The sequence below is a fragment of the Pempheris klunzingeri genome, chromosome 22 (genome assembly GCF_042242105.1).
Source record: "Pempheris klunzingeri isolate RE-2024b chromosome 22, fPemKlu1.hap1, whole genome shotgun sequence".
Lineage (NCBI taxonomy): Eukaryota > Metazoa > Chordata > Actinopteri > Acropomatiformes > Pempheridae > Pempheris > Pempheris klunzingeri.
This window is the reverse complement of record NC_092033.1, coordinates 4,088,277-4,113,592: the sequence shown is the minus strand read 5'-3', so window position 1 is coordinate 4,113,592 and position 25,316 is coordinate 4,088,277. Positions and strand designations below refer to the sequence as shown.

The following is a 25,316-nucleotide window of genomic DNA, read 5'->3' as shown; positions in this document are numbered from 1 at the left end:
GATGGGGTTTTAACATGTTACTGATTTGGTGTATCAGCTTTAACAAAATACTTCAAATCTTATAGTTGACTATCTTTAACTTAATCTTCAATTTAACGGTCTTAGGCGCTGTGCATCTTGAGTAAACTTCCTCTACGCTTTCAAGTAAGTGAATCAGGCGTGGCTCATTCATACAAACACACACACACTCTCTTTCACTCTCAAGAGATGCGATCTCCGACTGAGTGATGTGATCTGATAGGGGACGAGTGGCAGTATGAGGGCAGCAGTGACTAAACACCTATGGAGGATCACTCAGGCATGGAGGGGGAATCCCACATCCTGCTTAAGACAGGAAGTGATGCATGTCATAGGGGTCAGGGTTCAGGTAGAAATGTCTGGTTCTCAATTGAGGTTGACTTATTCACATGAGCTCCTAGACTGAATGAACAGTGCTGGCAGTGCCGTTGACAGCTGAATTCTTAACACACCACTATATATAGATTTCTGAATATCGCCCACTGGTTTCTTTTTTATGTCCGATCTTTCCTTTCTCTCTCTCCCTCACACACAAACATTATCGAGCTTGCATCACCGGCTAATAAAGCTGCTCTCAAAGACTCAGGACGTTGGCACCATTACAAAAAGAGCAAGAGCCTAACATTACTAAAGGAGATTAATGTGCTTTGTCTTTGTAAGAGGCAAAGTCCATTTTTAGTCTGCTTCATTTTTAACATCTGGTCTGCGGAGGGAGAATTATGTCCAGGACACACTGCCTACCTGAGCAGTGCATTTCTCTGGACAGAATCTCTTCAATTTTTAAAAAAAGGTTATTATTTAACAGCCATTAGGCAAACTCAAGGTAAAAAGATAGCCTGTGCCGGCAACACTGTCTGTGTGGACCCCCCCACATGTGCGAGCCACAACAATTCAGTGAGGTACCCGTCACACAGGCAGAGGTAAGCAGTGCATCCTATGTGTTAGGAATGCAAAGCTTACTTCTCTAAAATGAAGTTAAAGATGCAATTTGCATACGATCTGCCCTTACTTGTTTTCACAGTACTGGCCGTAGTAGTTCTGTCCACATTCACAGGTGTAGCCATGGGAGGAACTTGGTTTTCGAACGCAGGTAGAAACATGCTCACAAGGGTTGAGCTGGCAAGCATCCAGGCACTCCTTACCGAAATAACCTACGAGACACAGAGTGAGTGAGTGAGTGAGCTTATATGGGTAATTTGGGTGTATGTGTAGGGTTAGTGTCTATTACCTGGGTCACAGACACAGGTGTGTGTGCTCCAGTCATCACTGCAGAGGCTGTTGTCAGGGCAGATGTTGGAGTCGCAGGGATCGGCCAAGTCACAGCCATCTTCCACACGGATCTTCAGGCCCTGAGCCATGTTCACGTTAGCCACATTGGTGGATGTCTCACCCATACGCACACCCTGATGGAGAACACACTGATGATGAAGAAGCCAAGGCAGGACAAGCAGAAGGGAAAAAACGGAGAAGAAGTGGTCGAAGGTCAAGATGAAAACTTGAAAATAACACTTGCCTGGATGCAGCCAACAAATCCTTTGCTGACATGATTGCCTTCTCCAGGCAAACCTCCAACATGAAGACTTTGCAGCTTCAATCCAGGGAGGTCATTACCAATCTCCACTGACCTCTGCTTAAAGAAACGGAATTCAAAATAAGAAAATGTTTTCCGTTTTCTGACCCATCCGTGTCTGTTTCTGTTGTGTAATTTGCCTGTACCTGATACATGCCGTAGTCCAGGGACACAGCAGCCATGTATTTGATGTCCTTGCCATCTTTAACGCTTCTCAGTTCTACCAGCAAGTGGTGCCACTCCCCGTCATTGACCCGAACTTGGGGGAAGCCCAGAGACGCCACCCTCTGCTGCCTCAGCAACACCTCCATTTGTACCTGCTGCTCACTCACCTGGATGGTGAGATAGATGGAGAAATCAAATTAATGTCTCTTCTGCCAGCTGCTCTAAAATGCCCGACAATTAACCGAATTTTGTTGTACTCAGTAAAAGAGTTTGCACTATATGCTGATGATGATCACATTTTTGTTGACAATGGATTTGTTGACAATATGCTGTGCATTGTTTCTCACCACAAGGTTGATAGTGGATGAGGGTCCAGCATTGGCCTGCATCAGAGTGCCGGCAGGCTGCCGGGTGCGGAACATGAGGCCCATGTACCAGGGAACAGCAATGGTAATGTCCGTCTCGCTCCAGGAGACCAGAGCCTGGCCGTCAAAGAACTGAGGAGATGGCATCACTGGACAAGACAGGAAGAATCAGGTTGTGGGTAAAACTCAATTAATGTTTGGCAATAAATCTGTTAAGAGTTACTGTGAGTATAATTTATGATACTCAGTTTATTATCATTTATTTATAATTTACTAATATAAACTGAGCTACTCTTCCTCTGCATGTGAAGCTAAAGGTTTAAGAGAATCGATATGAGTGAACAGCCAACTGAGCAATCATGTCCATTATGATCATCCTCTTTAGTACAAGTACTCAGTAAAATGTGATATTCTGTAGGTCCCAGTTTGACGATCGGTTTTGTTTCATTTCATATAATTGCTTCTTTCCAGTGTGTCTATGGATTACCACACTGTAATTCTTAAACAAACATGAAATGTCTAGAGACATTCTGTACAATCCACAGAAAATCCTAAAGACATAGCACATACTGTGTAAGCTCCTGTGCATGTTGAGAGAGAGATCAAGAAACCCACACACACACACATACACAAAGCAAGAGTCCTCCTTTCAGCACAGCATAAGTGTTTCCTCCTGTATAATCTACAGAATAAGCCCTGTGTGTTCCTGAGTCCCCAGGGCACATATTCCTACAGAAGTATTCACAAATTCACAGACACACAAGCTGTTATTATGAGACAAAGCACATATTTGTCCATGGTAGCAAGTAGCTACAGCGGTTTTTGTCTGACTACTTTGACAAAGCTTAGTCCCTTAAAAACAGCCCCTCCTCTGTTAATTTTATCTTTGAGACCGAAAGAGTCCACTGCCTTGTGAGGCTCTACTTTGACACAAAGGTGAACATACGAGATGCTTGCCCTCCACTGTTGTTGCTGGAGATGTCCATCTCCCCGTTTTTTCTTAAATAGTCTGTTTGGTATTGAGCTGCCTATTTATTGCCTCATTGACAAGACCAAGCAGGATTAGACTGGAGATACTCCTCCTGTTTACTTGCTTTGTTTTTTTTCAGTTTCATTTACTTAATTTACTTAATTTGTTGTCGTAGCTGGTCAAAAAAAAAACTGTCCCTCTTTGTAACCAATCTCTGGCTGACCGTATTGTTGTTTGCACAGTAACGAGAGATGCATGCTTGACTGGCAGGAGGTACTAAGAGTTATAGATTTGTTAGATTAGAACATAATCTATGAATCGCTCCTTCAGATTTCCAAACTAAAACATTATATAAATATAAAATAACTATGAAGCTTTTTGTAAAAATTAACTTGATCATGATCATTTAAATGAATGAATCTGAAAACTTTTCACAGACCCCCTCACATTTTGAGAGTCATTGCTCTTCAGCCTTTGAATATCTGAACAATCTTCATTCAACTTTCTTTTGAGTTTGCCAGCTTTCTTATTTAGCTACTCCGAATCTCACATCTTTTCATACCAAATTATTAAGAGATTGAGCAACAATCTGGTAAGCACTGCTAATCTCGGTCCTTTAATTCAGCGGGGTCAGCGTGGGGTTCACACGGCTCTATAAAAGCTACAATTTCCAGATGGGAGCGCAGGTACAGTAGAGCTTTGACCAGGTCTGAGGACTTTGGCCAACAAGTCTGCAGCCACGTCCAACTGGAATCCAAACTCACCAAGTCTCACCTAAAGAACTTTCTCACTTTCTTTTGTGAATATATTAACCTATCAACCAGATATGTTGACTATAAACACAACCTTAATTACTCCAATAGCTTGACACCATCCAGACAGTCAAACTGGGTAATTACCTACTTGTCACAACAAGCCAACGGCACCCATGAGCATGTAGAAGTGTTTTCCAGTATACTAGACGCTTGTGTTTACCTTGAATGGAATCTGCTTTAAGTTAGCATGGCAGAACTCATTCCTTGGCTTTAAAAAAAACATTCTGTACAACTGAAATTTGACCAGAAATTTCATGCCAGCCCAGTCTGAATGACTTTGGCAGTGTTAAACACACAATAACAAATCTCTCATTTCTCGAGTGGCGGCTAGGTGTGTGTGAAGCCACGAACCGAATGTGTCAAACAAGCAACAGAGCGGCCAAAACCTCTCCCCAGCTTGCTGTGATCGCGGCCCAGTTCAGATACTGGATACCGGGGCCTGGCAGCGGCTGGGCGGCTACCTCATAGACGAGAGGGCAAGGAGAGGTATTTACACCTTCACACATTGTTTGGAAGCTCGCCCTGAAGGTGGAAATCAAAGTTCTCCCCTTACCACAGAAGAACATGAGATGGGTTATGGAGTGTAAATAACAACACTACTGGCGAGCTGCGATGCTTTTATGTTTCCTTCGTTAACACATTTATAACCCCTCACTACAAGTCTGTCTACTTACCTATCCATCTATCTACAAGTGCTGAATATAGGTCTGCACTTGAGAAGCACAAGCCGTGCCGCTCACATGTCTGCTGAGGTGGCAATAGTGACACGAACAGCTCTGGGGTCAGTGTGTGTGTGTGTGTGTCTTTTGTTTCACCCTTTGAGTCTGGGTTTTGACAAGTGAGGTCACAGTTTGTTCTCGTCCTACAACTCCAAACCTGAGGCCATGTTTAACATCTGCACAGTAGTGAGCAGAAGCTTCACGGTAACTTTCCCATTGTGACTGCTGCATGAGTCACACTGAGTCAGGGGGAGGTGTTCCTTATCCCACTTGATCTCCCAAACACACACTACTTCCTGGATGTCCTCAACGCACACACACACACACACACACGCTCTTGCTGTAGGTAAACACGTGCGTGTGTACACTGAGAAGCTCACAGGTTTACATGTAGATACAGGCGGGTTCAGCCAGAGGCACACCTGTATATTAATGCATATGTAAATACAGACTCTATCTTGAGGGACAGTTCCTTTTTAATCACACACTTCTTACCTTGTTCACAATTCTTGCCTCCGTATCCTGTTGGGCAGTCGCAGTTGTAGGTGTTCCACTTGCTGACACACACTCCTCCGTTCTGACACACGTCATTCATGCAAAAGTTTTTCTTTGCTGGGCAACCTTGACATCAAACACGTAGAGAAAAATAATCAATATCTCTATGTAAAATATATGTAACATTTTAAGTTAGTGAGCTTTAAACATTAGCAGCATGGCTGTGGTTCACCATGCAGCATGTCTAACCTGCCGTGGTGCCGTTGTTAGCGATGTAGCTGGCCATGTCGATGGCTCTGCTGTCGATGCTGAGGTTTCTCATGCAGCCCACGAAGTCCCTGTTCCTGACCGGGAAGTCCTCGGGTAGGTTGGGAACTCCGCCTAGCAACAGTGGTCCTGTCAAATCCAATGACCTGCAGATGACACGGACAATGAATCAGAGCAAAATCTGAGATGTAAAAAAAAAAAAAAACTATTTCCGTCACTGCAGAATATTTTTAAATCCTGATGTGGGCACAAACACACACTGATGCAGCTCTACTGTGTTTTGACTATGATATTCAGGATTGCTCATTTCTCTTCATTGCCGCTTGCAAACACACGCCAGCCTCACCGTGATTGACATTTCTCAAACGAGGTTATTGTGACCGAGGTTTAAGCTGTCACAAGGCTAACTGCTACAATCGCCACGACCAAGTCAAGTTCAACATACCAGGTCACATAGGAAGCTGCTTACACCTCGAGCCTTGAAAACACACAACATCAAACACCAAAAGGCTTTAAGAGATTTAATGTAACGCAATTCTGCACAAAAAAAAAACTGTGGGAAATCATTGAATGTGTAAATTGTGTGTATACTGTCCAAACACTGTTGCTTGGCCGGGAGCAATGGGAGCTTATTCAAAGAGGAATTCAATGAGGGAAATCCCTAAATAAATCAAAAGGGAATCTGTTGCATCTCAGAGCCAGTTTTAAACTACAATAATGTGGCTCCAAAATTTATTTCTCAGGTTTAAAATTGTATTGTAGGAAACTGAACTTGTAGCTCACATAGCAGAACACTCCTTTGGCAGTGAACTAAGTCACAGTTTGGATCATTTAGAGACACTTAGAGTCCACTACAAAACCTGAGGCATTTCTTCGTTTGCACCACATCACACACTGTGTATGTTTGTGTATTCCAGCGTCACACACAGCTCCTGCGACCTGTGCAACAAGTTCCTGAAAGAATGCAACCTCATTAACTCCTCTGTGAAGCTCTTTCTCTTTCTCTCTCTGTCTGTGTCCCCACCCTCTGCATACTAAATGTGTCTCAGCATGCTTGCTTTTTTCTGAAAAAAAAAAACCTCTCACTGAGCAAAAGTAAATAATAAAATTAATTAGTGTGTGGTAGACGCACAGTAAATTGTTTTGAGCCGGTGTTGAGATGAGACTTTGGTTGTCTGACAGCAGAGAGGCCACAACGATGAGCACTGAGATTACAAAACAAAAAAGAGGAGAGGTGGTAGGATGAGAGTTGTGTAATCTGTTGTAATGAAGGCAATTCGACGCAGCCCTGGAGGTACGACACACTCACCTATTAGTCCGACTAGTTTGTGTGCGCAACTTGTGTGTGTGTGTGTGGTGGCTTTGTAGATAATGTGTTTAGAAACCTAACGATAGAGAGAAAGAGAAAGACAAAGAGAGACTCCAGCTTACTTCTTCTGTCCTGTCTGGGTGCCTTGGGCGGCGCAGGAGTAGTTTCCGATCTGCCTTCCGAAGCGAATCGCCATGGAGATGTCACAGTCGTCCACAGCGACCACAGCCACCTTTTCTCCAGACGGTCCATGAGGGATGCCTAGACGCCCAATGTTTGGCTGAAAAATCAAAATTGCACCCAGTTATTCATCTAAATTTCCACACCAGGGTGTGAAAACAGGTACATCTCTAAGATTCTCTACACCAGTGATTTCACTAGTTCTCCTGCAGTTCATCTATCAGAACATCTATCTATCGTAAACAAACCTCTGCAGTGTCATCACATTAATTGTCTCCTTTTGCCTACATGAGTGCCAAACCGTGATGGTAAATGATCTCAACGAACTGAATTGAGTTGAAATATTCAAAGCTTGATTTCTTTCTTTGTCTTTTTATTCGATGTGAGAACTTTGGCTGAGGCTGATCGTCTTCAGTGATCAGATCAGCGCTACGCAAACAATGTCTAGCTGACTTTAGCCGACGTGGAGTAGAAGCGCACAGGCCTCTCTTGGCTTAAGATGACAAAAAGCCCATTGTGCATTAGCCTGCACCTAATGATTACAAAGTAGGCTAATTCCTCCATCAAGGCCTGTGGCCGGCAAATGCTGATCTGAGAAAATGTGGATCAGCTTAGAAAATCAGGCCACCAAATCGCTTTAGTTTTAGTAATATCTAACCTGAGACCGAAGTTCAATGGAGTGTTTCCTTAACAATAGTGGCCTTGGAACAGGAAGCAGAAGGAATTTGAGGAGCTCATTAAAAAGAAACGTTTCCACCCATTGAATAGCGCCTATTTTCTTTGCTGTCTTAAAAGTAAAGTACAAGACGGGGTGCTTCATCAAGATTTGAGACAGTTTGAGAGTAAAATTACTGTGGTTACATGTCTTTTTCTTGCTCTAAGTAGCTTACAATAGATCAAAATGAGGAGATACCTCTCTCTGCTATCTCTCCTGAGAGAATGGGAACTCTCATGACTACATCAACATATAACAATGGGACTACAGGTCCCAGATCTGATCACAGTTCAGTGTTTACATAAGGAACCCAGGCTGTTTGGAGGTTGACAGTTTGAGCGATAGCAAGAGAGACTTTGGAACCACAATGGAGGCAGACCATTACAAAATAAAGGACTTTTTTTAAAATTCAGGTTGTTGTTGAATAGATTGTTTACAGCAGCACATTTTACACACGCTATTTACTGTCTTCCTTCGTATGAGCTGGAGAGAAAAACAGAAAGAGACAGAAGAAATGGAGAAAGAAAAAAGAGAGCCGAGACAATGTGTGTGCATGTGTTTGTCTCCTTCATAAATAGGATTAGAGTAATGAGATACTGGTGGGGCAGACACACTGCAAACAAAGGGAGAGGGGAAAAAAAGAGGCTGAAAAATAGAAAAGAATAGAACGACGTAAAAAATAGGGAGGTGGACAGACCAGAATGAAGAGACTGAAAGAATAAGACAAAAGAGGAACTGGCAGACGGGTAGAAAATGAGCAACAGAGGGATGCAGTGTCTTCTATTTTGGCTCAGGTGGGCTCCGGTCCGGGCATATTTTCCAGCCCACAGGGAGTTCACTGCTGCCACTCCCTTCAACACGGCCTGTTTCCACTGATTCCACCAAAAACACTTTCACACTTTCCATAAAGACGATGAACAGCACAACACACACCTCTGACGCCACTCCGGCTGTCTTTCTCTGTCACCTCTAATCCAATTCAGACTTTCTCACTCACACTCAGGTGAGAAGAGCAGAAAAGGGAGAGTGAGAGAAGAAGCAGTGGGAGGATTTGATCCCTTTTCTGAAGAAGCGTGACAATAGATGCACACTGTGTCAGGCGTGGTCGAGGAGCAAGGCATCATGGGTGACCGTCTGTGGTCTGAGAGAAACGGCAGCAAAAATATCCAGGATGCATAAAGATAATATACAATAACTTCTTATTTTATAAGTTCTTATTTTGTAAAACGACTTCGGCAATTAAACAATTATCAATTATTTTTCTTTTTTTTTTTAAATGTTCACTTTAATTATTGCATTTTTTGCATGCCACTATGTCTATATTGTGTATATTGACATTACCAACCTATTTAATTGAAAGATAAAATAAAAACAGTTCAAATTAAATGGTCGCAATTTTCTTCCTGGTGTCTAAATGTAACATTTAGTCTCACTAACAGGCTGTTTTGCACGTCTATGTATCACTAACCTATAATCACTATTTATGTGGAGCATGTACACCAATCATGTTTGTAGGAAACCACACCCGTCACCGGCAACCAGCCAGTCGCCCCACTGCACTGTACCTACAGGTGCCTACTTGTGTTAAACCCTCCCACCCTGAAAAATTCCTCTACAGTTATGATCGAGGGTAAAAATCTTTGCCTCACATCCTCATTTTTACATTCTCATTAATATCTAACACAGAATGTTAGTTTATGCTTAATAAATCTCACTTGTTGGTGGAAATAAGTTGCAAAAGTGATGAAGACATGCTTCATTCCTCCCATACTAACTACTTTGAAGGAAGCAGTGAGCACTACACTGAAGTAGATATGTAAAGGAATAGTGCAACGTTTTGGGAAATATGTTCCTCTGCTTTCTTTCCGAGAGTGAGGCGATAAGATTTTTATTATTGTTAGCTGACGTCATTGAGGTTACACTGTTTTTGTTATCTTTGTAATCAATACTGTAATTACTAACTCTTCTCTATATTTTCTGCATTGTCTACTTGTGGTTTATTTAATATGTTGATGTAATTTAGCCTCCTGACCACTAATTATCTATATAAGGAGCCATGACTCCCTCTGGTTAATTCAATTACTCTTTCCAGCCATGCCCTGAGGAAGACACAGTGTTGGTTAAGGGCGGTTTAAAGCAATAAAGGCAATTTGCCACATCCTTGGTGGTATTTGACTTCAAAAGCAACTGGAGCTTTTTCTCTATTAGTGATAAAAGTATTTTCTAAACTATTCCTTTTAAAAAAAACTAGGACAATTGCGTCAAACAATGTCTCAAATTACTTTTCAAACTAGTGGGAGAATGAAAAACAAGAGTGTGATAACTGTATAAAAGCTTTTCAAGGGCAACAAAAGGTAATTTGTCTGACTGAGAAAAGTCACACACTCGAACAGAGTAATCCGTATTTAGGCAGGTTACAATCGTATCATCTCTTTTGAGCTCAGTCAGGCGAGGAAGGGATGAGATAAAGACAGGAAGCAAAACACAGGAGAGTGGGAGGCACCCAGATGTCGTACATAATGGACCCGCAACCCAGAAATCCCAGAGGGTGTAACAGCTGTGACATGTGCTGATAATTCATGGACTGACACATACACATGTATGTGCTCACTGTGTGCTTAACTCCAGGGGGGTCCTTGAAGGATGCCTGCCTTGATGTCAGTGTTCGGCTGAGTGCTAAACTACATGTATTTAGGGTATCTGTGTAATGTGTATGTACTATGTAGGGGGATATAGAGGCATTAACGCAGCTGTTAGTGCATCACTCACATTCATAAACACTGATGGATGAATCACACCAGCGAGCTCCGTCAGTCCCACCGTGTCGATCACATGCTTTAATTCAGATCAATAATTTTTTTTTCTGAAGCATGTAATGTTATGTCGCACAAAATATTCGCAAAGCAGCTCTTAAAGGGGGATTCCACAGATTTTATACCTCTTTTTTTTTTTTAAACTACCCCCAAAACTACAGAGCCCTTGTTAGGTGATACTATACCAAAGGCTTAGGCGAGGTTCAAACCTCCACAGATAAAACTGGTGGTGTTTAATAGATGCCTCCTAAATCTACGTACTAAATCGAACACTGGTGTTAGCTAAGTGTGTTTGTTAGCTATTTAACCATGGCTGGTAGAACTGTGTATGGTTTCAGGCTTCTTTCTGACCCCTGGATTTAAAGTGCACTCGGCCCTGACTTTGAGGGGCCCCACGACCCCTCTCATTTACCCTCCACCCGACTCGGGGCTGTTGAAGATTCCCTCTCTCTAAGGTGTCGTCTCCAGGGGCGATAGGCTTGCTGCAGCCATGGGAACGCTGCTTGATCCCCCACAGATAGCCACAAAGACGAGGAGGGCGGAGGACACACACACATGCGCACAGAAACATACACCAAAACACGGCAAATACAGTGAAAAGACACACACGTCCTCCGCCTGCTCACAGACACATGGCAAAGACAGCACACACACCCTCTCCCTCCCACCAACACACACACTGACACCTTTATTACCATCGGGCTGCCTGTCAAAGCCCACATGATAACTCAACCAGCCCTGCGGCCGGTAGAAAGAGCCCTGCTGCACAGATTGAGTTACATGCAAAACACATCTTAGTCAGAAAACATCTAAAACACTGTCAAAACTAGGAAATGTGTGTGTGTGTGTGTGTGTGTGTGTGTGTATGTGTGTGTGTGTGTAGTTATAGAGGGACTACTCAGTGGTGATTATGTGTTTGTGTGTGTGTTTGGAGACTATGGGAAGGATGTCTGCAGAACCTGTTTAAATGTGTGTGTTGAGTGAGCAGCCGGCGAGCTTGCATGTGTGTGTGTGTGTGTGTGTGTGTGTGTGTGTGTGTGTGTGTGTGTGTGTTGGCAGGAAGTGGCAAGCGGAGCTGCAGACGGCCACACGGGTCATTTTGATAATAAAGGAAAATGGGCGCACAGTCTTCTATTTTATTTGGGCTCGCCTGAGGAAATGCCATTGTTCCGACGACTTGGATGAAAATTACACTTGATCTGTTGATGTTGTTAGGCGTGTGTGTGTGTGTGTGTGTGTGTGTGTGTGTGTATGTGTATGTGTGTGTGCTGTGCGTGCCTTGAATTGATTTCAGGTAGCCACAAGAAAAGACCAAATGCGTTTTTATTATCATTAAGTATTGATAAAAGAACCTTTCAAATACCGCAACCTAAACTGGAGCCAAAACAAAGATGGGCACTGAACCACAACAAATACCTCTCTTGTGTGTGTGTGTGTGTGTGTGTGTGTGTGTGAAGTTGTTTTTGGCCCTGTCATACACAGGTTAGTGTGTCCCACCTTCCCTCTGGTAGCAACAGACTCCGTCATGTCCACATTACCTCACCTGCCCTCTGGCTATGTAAACCTAGAAGTGTGAATTATTCAGACACACACATACACACTTCCCAGAGGCTTTACACGAGGCTACAATGTCCCACGTTCAAGCCTATATGTTACTGCTGTCTTTGTCGTCTCATCGCACTTCTATCTATCAGTGTAACAGATGGACAGCGGCCATTGTTGGTCTGTAGCTTTCAAGCAGCAAAACAAATGTGCGGACGACACACAAACTGAGGTAAATGTAACTGTATCGTATTTGGACCGACTTGAGAAAATTCCTTTTACAACTCGACAAACATGGCCACCTGCCTGTATACTGACATCAAGGGGATTACTTTCTAATTGATGCTTTTTCAGTGGCTTGTTGAAGCATATTTTACAGGCAGGTTTTGTGTCTTGGACTTGTTCTACATAATTAATCTTCAGCTTTTTCTCCCTTCGTTTAAATCCAGTAGCTCGGACGAGGTAATTGCATGTTAAATCACAATTTTTCCTGATAATCAAAGATTGATTGGAAACATTTTCTTGTTTCCAGACAAATTTGGCATGAAGTGATGGTTTATCCTTAAAGCAACAGTTTGACAGTTTGGAAAATAAGTTTACTTGCTTTCTTGGCAAAAATATATGTAAAGATGAAAGCCGTGCATGCAGTTACAATGAGCGGCCAGTTAGCTTAGCTTAGCATAAAGCAGGGAGAATCAGCTAGCCTGGCTCAGCCCAATGATAAATGTTCATAGTGTGACTGAATCTGACCCCTGCACCATCTAAACAGCCTTACAGAGAGCACAACCTAAAACAATCAAGGCTCACCAGGAGTGATGTTAAATGTTTAACAGTAAAAGCAGTGGCACGGTGAAACTGAACTTGATAGGGATCATACAAGAGACTAGAGATAGACCTAAGTGGAAAGAGATTAGAGACACAAGAGGAGGAGGAGGAGGAGGAGGAGGAGGAGGAGGAAGATGCATTAGTGCTCGGACTACAGATTGGCTCCAAACTATATGGATGGTTTCTCTCTCTCTCTCAACTTCATCTCTACACTTCCTTTTCTCTTCTCCCCAAATTCCGCTGTCTGTCTCTCTTAACGCTAATGAGAGGTTTAGCTCATGCTAGGTGAGCTGTGACACACACACACACACACACACACACACACACACACACACACACACACATTACAGGAGAGCGAGGAAGGAATGCAAGAATGAGATAAGGTGAAGTGAAATAGACATGAAAGAGAGAGAGGGAGAGAGGGAGTGTAGTGGGTTAGGCAGTCGTGTATGAAGGCGGTCTGTAGCGACACATTTATCAGATTTATCTTCATTCCTCAATGACACAATGCTGCGAACATCTGCTGCTCCGTCTGACTGCTAACTCACTCATCTAGATAAACACACACAGACAAATCAGCGTGTAAAGGTTCAACTGATGTGGCTGTTTTAAAGAAATAACCACCAAAGCTCACTAATGTCCATTATCTTCCACCCTGACCATTCACAGGCCCACAAAATGTATATTTTGCTGCATTTTTCTTATCATAAATGTATTTATTTTTAACATTCTGCATTCAATGATCACGTATGGAAGTGATGATTCATTACACACAATATATTTTTAAACAAAATTTTAGTTTAATCGCTTGATGCAAAACCACTAAAGTCTTTTTTTAAATTATTTTTCATTCTGTTTATATTTATGTAAATGCTCTAAAAATCAGTTAAACCCTGCCACATGTGCTGCAACACACAAATCCAGGAAAGAGTAGAAAAGGTGGCGACACCAAACATTCAGCAGCCTGAAACTGGGTGGAGTCATTTGTTCTATTCAACTGATACCTCACTATTATTTAGTTAATTCCGTTAATCAATGCCAACCACTAAAGACCTGTACGGATCTAAATGTAACTCAAGAGAGGATTTAGGATATGATCTAAAATTAAACCCCTCAAACTAAATTACAGTGTGAGCAGAAGTGTGTGAGCCCACAGACATTTGCTGTCCATGCTCATTACAAGAGCCATCTCCAACGCTTTCTGGGCATCGTTAATCCTCCCTGACAGAATCGGTGCTTCTGCCCGCCACGCTGCTGCCAAAGAAAACACAAACTACCCACCTGCCTGCCAGCCTGCCAAAGTTCAGACATGTTTATTTCACCTGAGCAAGCCTCAGTGGGGTGCTGAGCAAGTAGTTCGTTACGGTGTCATCTCTGCTGATACACCACTGGTCTGTTTTTAGATATGTGTACCTTCTTCAGTTGGATGGAGAAATATAGTAACGCAGGTAATACTGTAGAGGAGTCAGACAGGATTGATAAAATTGTTCTTAGTGTCCCGAAACTGTCTGTGGGTGTTAAAAACTCCTAATCAAGCTCCCTAAAATGAAACTTTTCTGTTAATTTTACGCTGAATGTTGTTTGAAAAGAAAGTGAGACCATCTGAACATGCAATACCAGACTAAAGCAAGAAAAGACGGCATTTCGTACATTTATTAAAGGTGCCTTATGGATGTTTTGACCACCAGTGGCACTATGGAGCAACGTTTCTAGGAATGGGTCCCTGTTTCGTTTATGACTTCACCAAGTAGTCGAAAACAGGAGAGACAGAAGAAAGCCAGGCCTCATTGGTACTACCAGCTGTAAAGTCCACACACCTTCTACGGCCAAACCAAAACCAGAAAACCCTCCAAAGCTACTGCAGCCACCTCTATGGTCCAGACCAGACCGTAGCCAGACTAAACTAGATCTAACACCCGAGTGTTAGAGGCCATGTTACCTCTGTGCATCTGAGGTAAGCATGTACAGTAGAGTTAGTCCAGTAGACTGTACTAGAAGCAGAGCAGGGACTAAATGAGACCCCAGGGGGAAGAAAAGCACCAGTGGGGACTAGGCTAGAGGTCAGAGGTTACCTCCTTCTGATTGAGCTCCAGCCAGGCAGTATAGAGCGGGAGCCGCAGAGCCCCACTGGAGTCCATCAGACTCCCCCCTTCCTGGGAGAAAGACACCGTGAGAGAGAGACACCGCGTTAGACCTGCAGCCCACAACCAAGCCTTGTCACTATGTGTGTGTGTGTGTTGGATGTTTGTGCATGTACATGCTATCATGTGAAAGTCTCAACAGTCTCAGCTTTACCTCATTCATCCTGAGAAATGGATGCATTTACAGCGTACTGGATGTGGGTATACAGATGCATGCACGCTGAAGTGTCTGTGGTTGGATTTGCCGGCAGCCAATTTGCCAACAATTACAACATCCAAAGTGAATCATAACTCTTCTGTGCCCACTTCAAAAACACTCAGGCCACAACTCATGCACTGCCGCCCTCGGACAAAGATGTCTCTGGCAGATTTATATCACGCTGTGAAAAACTATGCTATGCGAAGAGTGGGCGAAATTTATAGCAGGAAAAACACAGGGAATGTTCCTTTTGGCACGAGCGTGTGAAAACCCAAAACCAGCTTCCACGTGTCAACAGAGGCAGCTACACCGCACTGACACAAAACACGGGTTTGGAAGCATGTTGTACATACTAGATTATGTGCTAGAAAAATGATGAGTGAGTAAAATCTGAAAACAGCGTGTCTCCTCTGATAGGGAGAGAATCTACTTTGTTTAAAGAGTCACAGGTACAGCACTGGGCATTATAATTAGTAAAAGAGCAGCTCCTGGTATTTAAATGCTGTGTGTGAGTTTATGTGTGATGATAACCTTAACTGTTTGAGGTCTGGGGAAACCTGCGTCAAGGAGAACAAAGAATAACACGGCCTCTTCCTCTAAAAACACACCCTGCTGGGGAATGTGGAGTCTGGGGCTTCGTCTAGAATAATAACTACTTAACCTTTCTTTAAAGTCACTTAGCAGGGAAAATACACAAATCTGCACCAGTGTCCGTGCAGGGACGTGTGATGTCGCAGCCCCTCATCTTAACACACACATCAGGACATTGTTCATCCCTGTGCACCGCTGATGAAGTGTGTGTCACCACGACATAGTCAAACGGCAATTAAAGCATGAGCGCGTCCCTCTGAGTCGTCACGGCCACGCAGGGAAGCCACATGTCGCCTCGACTCTTAGCAATAAAACTACATCACAAGGAGATGGGCGATAACTCCAAAACCAGTTAGAGACAGTGTATTTACTTTAAGAGCAATTATCCACTGTGTGCACGTGTAGAGGGCTGTTTGTGTGTGTGTGTGTGTGTGTGTGTGTGTTTATTACTGTGTTTGACTGCATATCAGCTTGTCCTGGAAACCCAATAAACCTTGAAATATCAACAAAGAGACAGAGCGAAGATCCAAAGAGGAGAGGAGCAGATATAGACTGATTTAACTGTTCAGAGCGATGCCGTTGATGAAGACCAGTAAGAGAGCCTTAATGTGTAAAACACTGACACTGTTGAGTGACAATGTCTTGGATCATTTTTGTTTTGACTCCATCTTACTGGTCCATTTAAGCTGCTGCTTAATTTACAAAAAAATGACAATTATCATTCGGATGTCATATTATTACTCCTTTTACATTTAACCACTGTCCCATCAATGTTACCCTAGTAATGTAATGTAGTGTTACACAAATATTGGCAGCAGGTGGGCAGGTAGTGTACAGTGAATTCATCAGTGTGCAGTGAGTAAAACCAAAACGATGAGCTAAAAGAAGCTAAAACCCGCTACAGAGCTGAGAGGAACTCTTTGAGTTAATCCAACAGGTTTGTAAACACGGCTGAGTGGTTGAGTTACATCAAGTGTTTCAGCCTTGCAGAGGTGGAATGCAAAAATATACACACTGTATATTCAAAAAGGACTTCAAGCTATGCTGTGAGGTGATTTGCACTTATGTCCTGATGATTAAAGTCCTGCTGCGTAAACAGCACCAGAGTGAGAGCCAGGGAGGAACAGCAGAAATAGAGAGGGTGAACCTTTGGTGCTCGCCAGTGATAAGAGCCAGCTAAGCCTGTCTGGGAATGTTGTCTACACACCCCTGCTGTAGATATCACAGCCCATATTAGTCAGTGAAACACTATTAACATGTCTAACATCAAACCTGGGCACAAACACACAAGAATGTCATATCTGCAGTCATGCTCTGCTTCGCTGACTGAGGCACCATGTGGACGGATCACATGGAACTTAATTATAGTTTATTTGTAGCTGTGGTTTGCAGCTAATTAAGTGTTTCACTCAAAAGCATTTTTTTATGCTTTATGCTTGTTTAAGCTGCAGATATCACATAGCTGATGGAAACATGAACGCAAGAATGATTCTTTGTTGTTTACTGACTTCTGATTTCATGCTTCCAATGTGAAGACATACTAACCAATCAAATCAAATCTAGCAAACTCTGCCTGGAACTGCAGGCTTATTGGAAAGGATCATATGTTACAGCAAGTCACATTTGGTTTAGATAATGGATTAATATTTACATCAACACATATTAAAAGAGTCTGACGTGCGACAGCCACCATATAACCAGTGTGTGTGAGTCTGGATTACAGCGTACGTTAAAAGATGAAAAGGAAGAAAAGCCAAAAAAAAAAAAAAGCAAAGAAAAGTTTCATTAAAAGTTTGACAAAACAATTGTAAATCAAGATCCACTTACATTACTGTTTTGCAGAGCTTTCAACTCAAGATCTTCATCAGTGGAGGGACTTTGTTGTTCTTTTGAAAGCTGTACATGGATCATTTTTCTGTCAGCCTACTATTTCTAAGGTCAAGACTACACTTTCATGTTTCTTTTAACGATATAGAATATTTCTTTCGAGGCAAAACCTCTTTCATAAAATAATATTTTTTTTAATTGACCTACAGTGAGGTTACGGGTGTGGTTATGGTACAATTCAATGGATATAAAAATAAATCTAGCATTCCTTGTGTATTCAGCATCTATTTCATCATGATGTAATTCATACAGGTGGGCTGGGAGATACAATCATGATACAACTGACATCCTACCCAGTGTCCTGCTGAATAACATCATTTCCTGCAACAAGAGACATCATTTCCTGTCGTTAACACACATCAAAACCCAAGACAAAATCTCCTGCTGCTCCAAGAATACCGCTCTACACGCTTTCTCTCTGTTTTTTGTGGTTGTTTCCTGTTTAGATTTGCCTGGCTGACACAGTCAACTGTCCTTGAGAGTCTGCACCATGGAATTTCAAATATGTCTTTATCCTTTCACTCCTATTGTGCAACATCTTTAATAGCAGTATGGACATATGCACACATTCAAACACACACACACACACACACACACACTGAGTACCTCTCTATTTGTCTGGCCCCCACAGAGGCAAACACACACACACACAGATTTCCAACCGACCCAGATCATTGCAACAATGGCAAGTCCATGTCTGTTGTCATGCCAACCCTCCCCCGACCTTTGACCTCTGTTTTTTAGCAGAAGCACCCTGGTTCTTCTGAAGAGAGCTGTAAAAGGGGGCACCCGTACAACTCTGCACAACATCAACGGCCTCATCATTTGACCCAATAAATCATCATCTGTGCGTGCATGTGTGTAGTGTGTGAGCGTGCCGTTAGGACCGTTAAAATCCAACTGAGGGAGGAACCCTGATGAGGAATAATCCTGACGTGGGTTGCACCAGTTATTTATGCATCTGTGGTAATACAAGGGTTTATGTGTTAAGTCCTTCCTCAAACTCGTGATTCAAAAAGTGTCTTATGTGGTAGACAGAAAGTCTCAGTTGCAACATAAATGCTAAAAACTAAATTTTTAGGGGGATAAAGGATATATAGTTAATTTGTTGTATTTAGATATGCATGCGTAGAGAAAAAGAAGTTTCAGACTTAGTAGCATTAATGCAGTTTACAATGAGAGGGACATTTCACATTGTGCTGAGCTAACTGACAGCATTTAGTAATTTAAGCTAACTTTACATACATTTAGGGTATGTTATGTTATTCTTTAACAAGTTTTAAACTCTACTACTCTGAATTTAAGTTACTGGGTGTCATAATGTGATATAAAAATACTTAATACAATATTAAGTGTCTTATCTTTACGTAAGAGCTTTTTTGCATGGGACAACCACTTTTAATTTAGTTCTGAATAAATTTCCACATTGTAAACACTTTGTTTACTCTGTTTGAACTTAGCTGGTCCAACTGGCTACTGATCTCGAAATGATGTATCAATCACCAGAAACCATCTTGGCCAAAATCCTCTGGTTTATGGGAGCTAAAACCCCTCAAAAGCTCCCAGATAGAGAACATATGGACAGAGAGGGAAGCTTATTTATGTGCATGTTTGCATCACATGAATCTGGATTGCATCACAGTTTGAGAATTGGGTTCTGATCTTCTCTCCGGTCTCTCTGGGCAATGCAAGCAATCCTACCTTCAGACGAATGTGTGCGCAGACATGTGTGCGCCTCCACTCCCGTCCTTACATTCACATGTCAGCACATCTAATCTATTGTGAGAACATTACTGCTTTCTGCCATATACATTACCAGTAATCCCTCCAGCAACTGATGTGGGATTGAATTACCATCAGTCAATCTGACTTCTGATCATTCCTCATATGAAGAGAGGCTGACCCTGTTTTGGCACTACAGTCGGCCTCGGGCTAATTCAGCGGAATGTGTCACCTGCTTTGCAAATCACTAGTCTGCATTCAGACCGGCATTGGAGGAACACACACATCCCCTGGTTTACACACTAATAACACAAGGACACGCTCATGACACTGGTGTAATACCTGTGTGTGTTTGTGTGCGTTCTACTTGTATCAGCAGGTAAAGGCAGCGAAGAGGAAGCCTATAGGATCAGTAACTCTAAATAAAGGAGAAAAGTAAACCGCACAGAACAGGAACAAAGCAGGAAATCTGTGGACATTAATCTCTTGTATCCATGGAGACGTCCCTACAAATACTAGAAAACTCAATAGACAAACACAAAGAGGTCTTCAGTTCCAACAGAGTACCCAGCAAGTAATACCTGTGGTAGTCAGGAGCCTCGCAGCACCGCTGACGAAGCACTACAAGCTTTAAGCTATTGTCTCTAGCCTCATAAAGGCAATGCTCATGAACAAGCAGAATTACAACCTAAATACACCCCAAACAATAGATTCAGATGTGACCCTGCAGCTAACATGGTACATTATGGTTGCCTGATTCATCACCTTTGATGAATACTTCCCTGTCAAGGCTACCGAGTATGCTATGGGCTCTATAGCTGTTCACAAGACAGAGGAGAACAACCTGTGAAATGTGAGAAGGTGCGCATTGTGGGCTAGTGCTAGGCCAAGAAGCGGGTTACTCTCTTCAACAAGATGCATAACACGAGTGCTGCTGAAATACGATGCTGGAAGTATTGGGTCAGACAGGTGGCGCGACAGCTTTCAGCGCCGGGTACATGAAGGAAGAACAGGAAAGAGAAGTGAAACAGTGAATGAAAAGAGGGATCGACATCTTTTGTCAGAACATACTGGAGCATGGCGCGTACATACCAATTAGCACATTAGCTTTGGACGGCTGTGAAATAAGGCTAGCACATGGTGTGTCACATGTTCACTGGCAGATAAGAATGAAGATAATTGTCCGATTAGTGATGTGGTCATTTCACCTCAAGTGTGAATGATAACCAGACACAAACTATAGGACCTACATGTTCACAAAGCCTTTGTTATCTTATTTCCTGTCTGGTTTAATGTTATAAGAACAACGCCCGCAGGCTGAGGAAGTTTGTTGGAAATAAACACCAGAGATGAACTACAATGTAAGTCCTCCTAATATAATATTACAACTAAAGTGGATACATGAGATGCGCCGCCTCTTTTCTGTGATTGGACTTGGTAAAGAAGCAAGAAGACCATCGTGGGAACATCTTGAAAAACATCTTTAGACACTGTGAGAGAAACAAGTGAAGATGTCTTGCGGTAAAATAGAAATCCTCGTGTCGGCAATTGAGATTCACTCAAGACTGTACCATTCTGAAAGTACCTATGGGCTACATACGAAGACAATCACTTGACAGTACTTAAGCTATCAGTTGCTGAACTTTTGACCCTTGAGGCTGAAGGCACGCCCCTGCGCTTGTTGCATGAAAGCTATACCGTAATTCTGTGTCAAAGGCAAAAGCAGTTAACGTCAGGACTCAACCCTGCACTGTCAACATAATCTCCCCAATCAGCAGTCAAGGTCAACTGCCTTGGTAGTCTCAAGAAAATCTCATAATTTCATACGCTTTTCTCTCACATACCACTCCTGAACTTATCAACACTCAACACTGACCAATTATGATCTGAACCTCCAATCTGAGCAACATAATTTATGGGTAATAATAATAATCACCTCTAAATGTTCACTATTTCTAAATCTCCTGGCTTAATCAGCATCCTGCAGAGGAGCAGCATCAGCTGATTAAGTTCCTTACCTTGTTGTAGTAATGGAGCTGGACAGAGTGCCACTGGCCATCGCTGACCCCGCCTGGGATGTAGGGGGACACTGTGGTCTTTGTCTCACCTGGATGACAAGGGAAGAGGAGAGGGAAAAGGAAGAGAGGGGTGAGAGGGAGTTTGGACATGAGGAGGGGGGGAAATAGGGGTAAAAATGAAGTGGGGAAGGATATAGGGGAGAGGAGAGGAAGACAGCAAAAGTAAATTATGAATGTAATAATTAAATAGTTAAGAGCAACCACTGTTTACCTATACGATACGATACGACCATGTAAAGCTTAGCTGTGACTTGCTTTAATAAGGTCCTAAACTCAGTAAACTGACCAATATCTCTTTGAAGTTAGCAACTATTTGCTCACGTTTGCTAACATAAGCGCATGGTCATACCAGACCAAGTAAGGAAGTAGCAGCTGAATGTATTAAATTGAGCATATTTCTTACTACTTTTCATTCATAAGAGGGAAAATTGAGTTTTATCACCTTTCAAACGTTAAACAGTCGCACTTTTCAAAGGAATGAGGGGAAATTTCTACTTCACCATCTTCAAAATGTTATTAATAAGTTACCATTAAAGACAAACTCTGTGGACCTATTTGACATACAGCTACCCAAACACACACACGCACGCACACACACACGCACTGTGATAATATATCAACTGTTGGGAAAGCCAGTCTTAGTCCCTAGTAATGGCTCTCAATGAGAAGACTGTAGAGCACAATGGCACCAGATTTGCTGGGGGGGGTTTACTCTGTTTGTCAAAGGCAGGAGCAGCTTGGGCAGGAATCCACTGCTCTGGAAATCAGTAAACAGTACGACAACTCTGATGAAGTCATGTGTGTGTGTGTGTGTGTGTCTTTGTGTGCACATTTATGAGAGTTAATAAGTGATGTCTCAGTTTTCTGGCTGTGCACGTGAGTAACAGAAAGTATGTGCGAGTAGGTGACTGTGTGTCCTACTTCTTTACTGAAATAGAAACACTGCAAACAACTCAAAGACTTTCCTCCAACTCACCTGATTAACTATGACTCATAATTCTAAGTGTTTAATTTGATGAGTCACGCATTCGACATTTTATCATATTTCAGACTTGAAGTGGGGCACAAGGACTTGGCTCCCAAACGGGCTTCACCCAACGTAATCATTCTGCAGTGAATTCCTCCCTCTATGGTACCATGGGAAAGTAGAGCGATTCTGAAAACAGCAGTCAGCACTCAGGAGAATATGTGTTTGATCTGTAATCCAGCAGTTGGTAGTTATAACAATGATTGAGGGTGTGTATATGTGTGTGTTTTATTGCATATGAGCTGTGTGTGTGTGTGTGTGTGTTAATATGCATGTGCATTTCCATATTTGTGTGTGTATGCACGCTTTAAAAAACTTGCATTGCTTGTGAAAAAGGTCGCATTTTGAGTGAACCACTGTCCTCTGTGTGTGTGTGTGTGTGTGTGTGTGTGTGTGTGTGTGTGTGTGTGTGTGTGCACCCTTGTGTGCATTTAGTAGGTGTTTTTTGGCCAGTTAAGTGTCGGTGCCATCATTTATCAGTCTGGCAGCTCCCTCTCAAAACAGTAGAACACACCCATCTCTATTAACTACACAAACATACACACACACACACACACTCTCTCACACAAATGAACATGTTCAAACTCTGGTACATTTAGACACACACACACACAAAAACACACACTCTTGTCGAATGAAAGCACATGTTGATAAGAGCTATTCTGCAGGCTCTTTGTGAAAGTCACTTTAGATAAAATGCACTTACACCTGTGTTAATCTACTTAAAATACTGCTGATATTTACAGCAATTACCACGCACATACACTCACGTACACACACACACACACACACACACACACACATTGTGGGGCCTAACCTCCTGAGAAGGTGAGCTGAATCTGCTCGTCAATGATCTCCAGAGCGATGAAGTCATGTTTTTCATTGAATCTGCCGTTGTAGAGAAGCAGAGCGTTTCTCTCTCTGGTGGCAAACCTGCAGAGAAAGATGGGATTTTAGGGTTTGCATTACATTCTATGGTGGTGAAATCAACCCAAAAATGAACATGCAGCACGTGGAATGTTAAGCGTCTCAAAGAGCTTATTTCTTCAATTTAAAAGTCCAAAGTGAGACTGAAAACAAAATGATTGACACCCAGATTTGTCACACAGAAACAGTTGAGTGGGTTCCAATTGTTTCTCTCTGCTCGAGCTGATGTTTCCTGTCACATTTCTAAGCACCATTCCAACTCAAACAGACCGGGACAGAGCGGTTGAAGGCCTCGCAGATAGCTTTATGATGAAAGGGCCGAGGAGCTCTTGAGGAAAAGTCACTTGGAAAGGAAAGGCAGGATGTGTAAAGCCGGTGAGCCGCAGAGAGGAAACAGTCCCCTTGCCTTAGATGATGCATGAGCGTATCCACGTGTGAGAAGGCAAGAAAGACCTGGTAATTAAGCCAGTGCCTACTCATGAGTGCGCTGTACGAGGGTGCAAAGATCACGTGTGTGTTGTGTTTGTGTGTGTGTGTGTGTGTTCAGAGAGTAAGGCGAGGGCAGAGGAGTCAGGCGGCAGATGCCAGCGAGGCCAGCGGGGCAGGAAGTCAGGAGGCTGTAGCCAAACACTGATAAGGGAAACTCATCACACAGCCTTTCCTGTTTTCACCGTACTGCAAACCTTTCTCACCGTCAAAGCGTCGACGAACTCGCATTATCAAAGTCACCGTACCTGTCGCTGGTGACAATACGTGACTAAAGTTTTTCTCCATACAACATTTACTGTGCATCACAAACTTGCTGAGCCGGGGTTATTTTTCCTCCAAAGCTGCACATTCAGGTGGAGTGTGTGTCTTCTATGCCCCTATATGTGTGTGTGTGTGTGTGTGTATGAATTAAGAGGAGGGAATGAGGCACAATGGAAAAGTGTGTGCACGTCTGGGCACGCCCCAGTTGACACACTTTAGCTCACTGAACTCCATCGTGTTTATTTGTGCAGCTCTTCACACTCCCTAAATTACTGTTTACTACACATACTGCAACAAGTATCACACAAACACACACACACAAAAAAAGAAATGTTATCCAGAGTGTTTAAAAGCCACCAAAATGTTCTCCATCTTTAGAATATGTGCGAATCTGCAGTTACAGAGAGTGATGTCCTGTTTGTCAGCCTTTCTCAAAACACAAGAGAAAAAGTGAAAGTAAAGGATTAAACAGTGAGTTGATCTGCTCTAACCTAATTATCAGCATGTCTAGCTAACTGGTGTCCTTTTACAAGACTCTCATGTTAACGTTAAAAGAAGTCATCTTGAAACATTTAAGACAGCCAGCCACAGATGTCATTAATTTTTTTTAATGAGCGCTGGCTAATAAAATCTGTCAGCGACAGATGAAACTGCAAAAACTGAAGGTCGTCAGCTAGAAATGAGAGTTCTGTTTTTGTATACCTCTGATTATCAGTTGTTAAATTACAAATAAATCTGCCACCATTATCATTATAAATAGCTGCTGTGTGAGAACTGAAAGCTTGACAGGCACAGTAGTGGGATGAGGCTTAGCGAACTGGTCAGTCACCTCCATCTTGCACATCCACACACAGTTATTTGGAAAGCTAGATGGCACCTTGTGTTAACTGGTAAAAAACAAAAACAGAGAAAAAGAGGGAAGGAGGAATGAAAGAAACTCACGTGAAGGAGACGGTGAAGTGGAACCTCTGCCGCAGGCCTCTGAAGGTGATGAAGGACTGTCCGGGGAAGCTGCGGGTGGTCATCTCACAGTACGGCTTCTCGAACTCCCCCGGTGGACACTGGCACATGAAACCACCTGCGAGCCGGTTGACACACTCGCCCCCGTTCTTACACACACCGGGTACACAGCGGTCCGATGACGCATTCAGCTCACAGTGCTCGCCTGTGAGGGAAAAGAAAGGAGTTCAGTTTAACACATTTTCTGAGCTGTGTTGCATCTGCTT

The 25,316-nt window shown here is 42.8% G+C and overlaps 1 protein-coding gene across 1 annotated transcript in view; it reads right to left on the bottom strand.

The window, feature by feature from the left end:
- celsr1a (cadherin EGF LAG seven-pass G-type receptor 1a) overlaps nucleotides 1–25,316 on the bottom strand; it is a 78,853-nt gene that overhangs the window by 16,475 nt on the left and 37,062 nt on the right. Inside the window, exons 4-15 of the mRNA XM_070853543.1 lie at nucleotides 25,033–25,255; nucleotides 23,231–23,346; nucleotides 21,327–21,415; nucleotides 14,841–14,921; nucleotides 6,816–6,973; nucleotides 5,367–5,530; nucleotides 5,118–5,243; nucleotides 2,101–2,267; nucleotides 1,735–1,920; nucleotides 1,532–1,645; nucleotides 1,247–1,421; nucleotides 1,028–1,169 (exon numbers count right to left, since the gene is read on the bottom strand). Of these exons, the coding sequence (XP_070709644.1) occupies nucleotides 1,028–1,169; nucleotides 1,247–1,421; nucleotides 1,532–1,645; nucleotides 1,735–1,920; nucleotides 2,101–2,267; nucleotides 5,118–5,243; nucleotides 5,367–5,530; nucleotides 6,816–6,973; nucleotides 14,841–14,921; nucleotides 21,327–21,415; nucleotides 23,231–23,346; nucleotides 25,033–25,255 (1,741 nt within the window). The remainder of the gene's footprint in view (nucleotides 1–1,027; nucleotides 1,170–1,246; nucleotides 1,422–1,531; nucleotides 1,646–1,734; nucleotides 1,921–2,100; nucleotides 2,268–5,117; nucleotides 5,244–5,366; nucleotides 5,531–6,815; nucleotides 6,974–14,840; nucleotides 14,922–21,326; nucleotides 21,416–23,230; nucleotides 23,347–25,032; nucleotides 25,256–25,316) is intronic.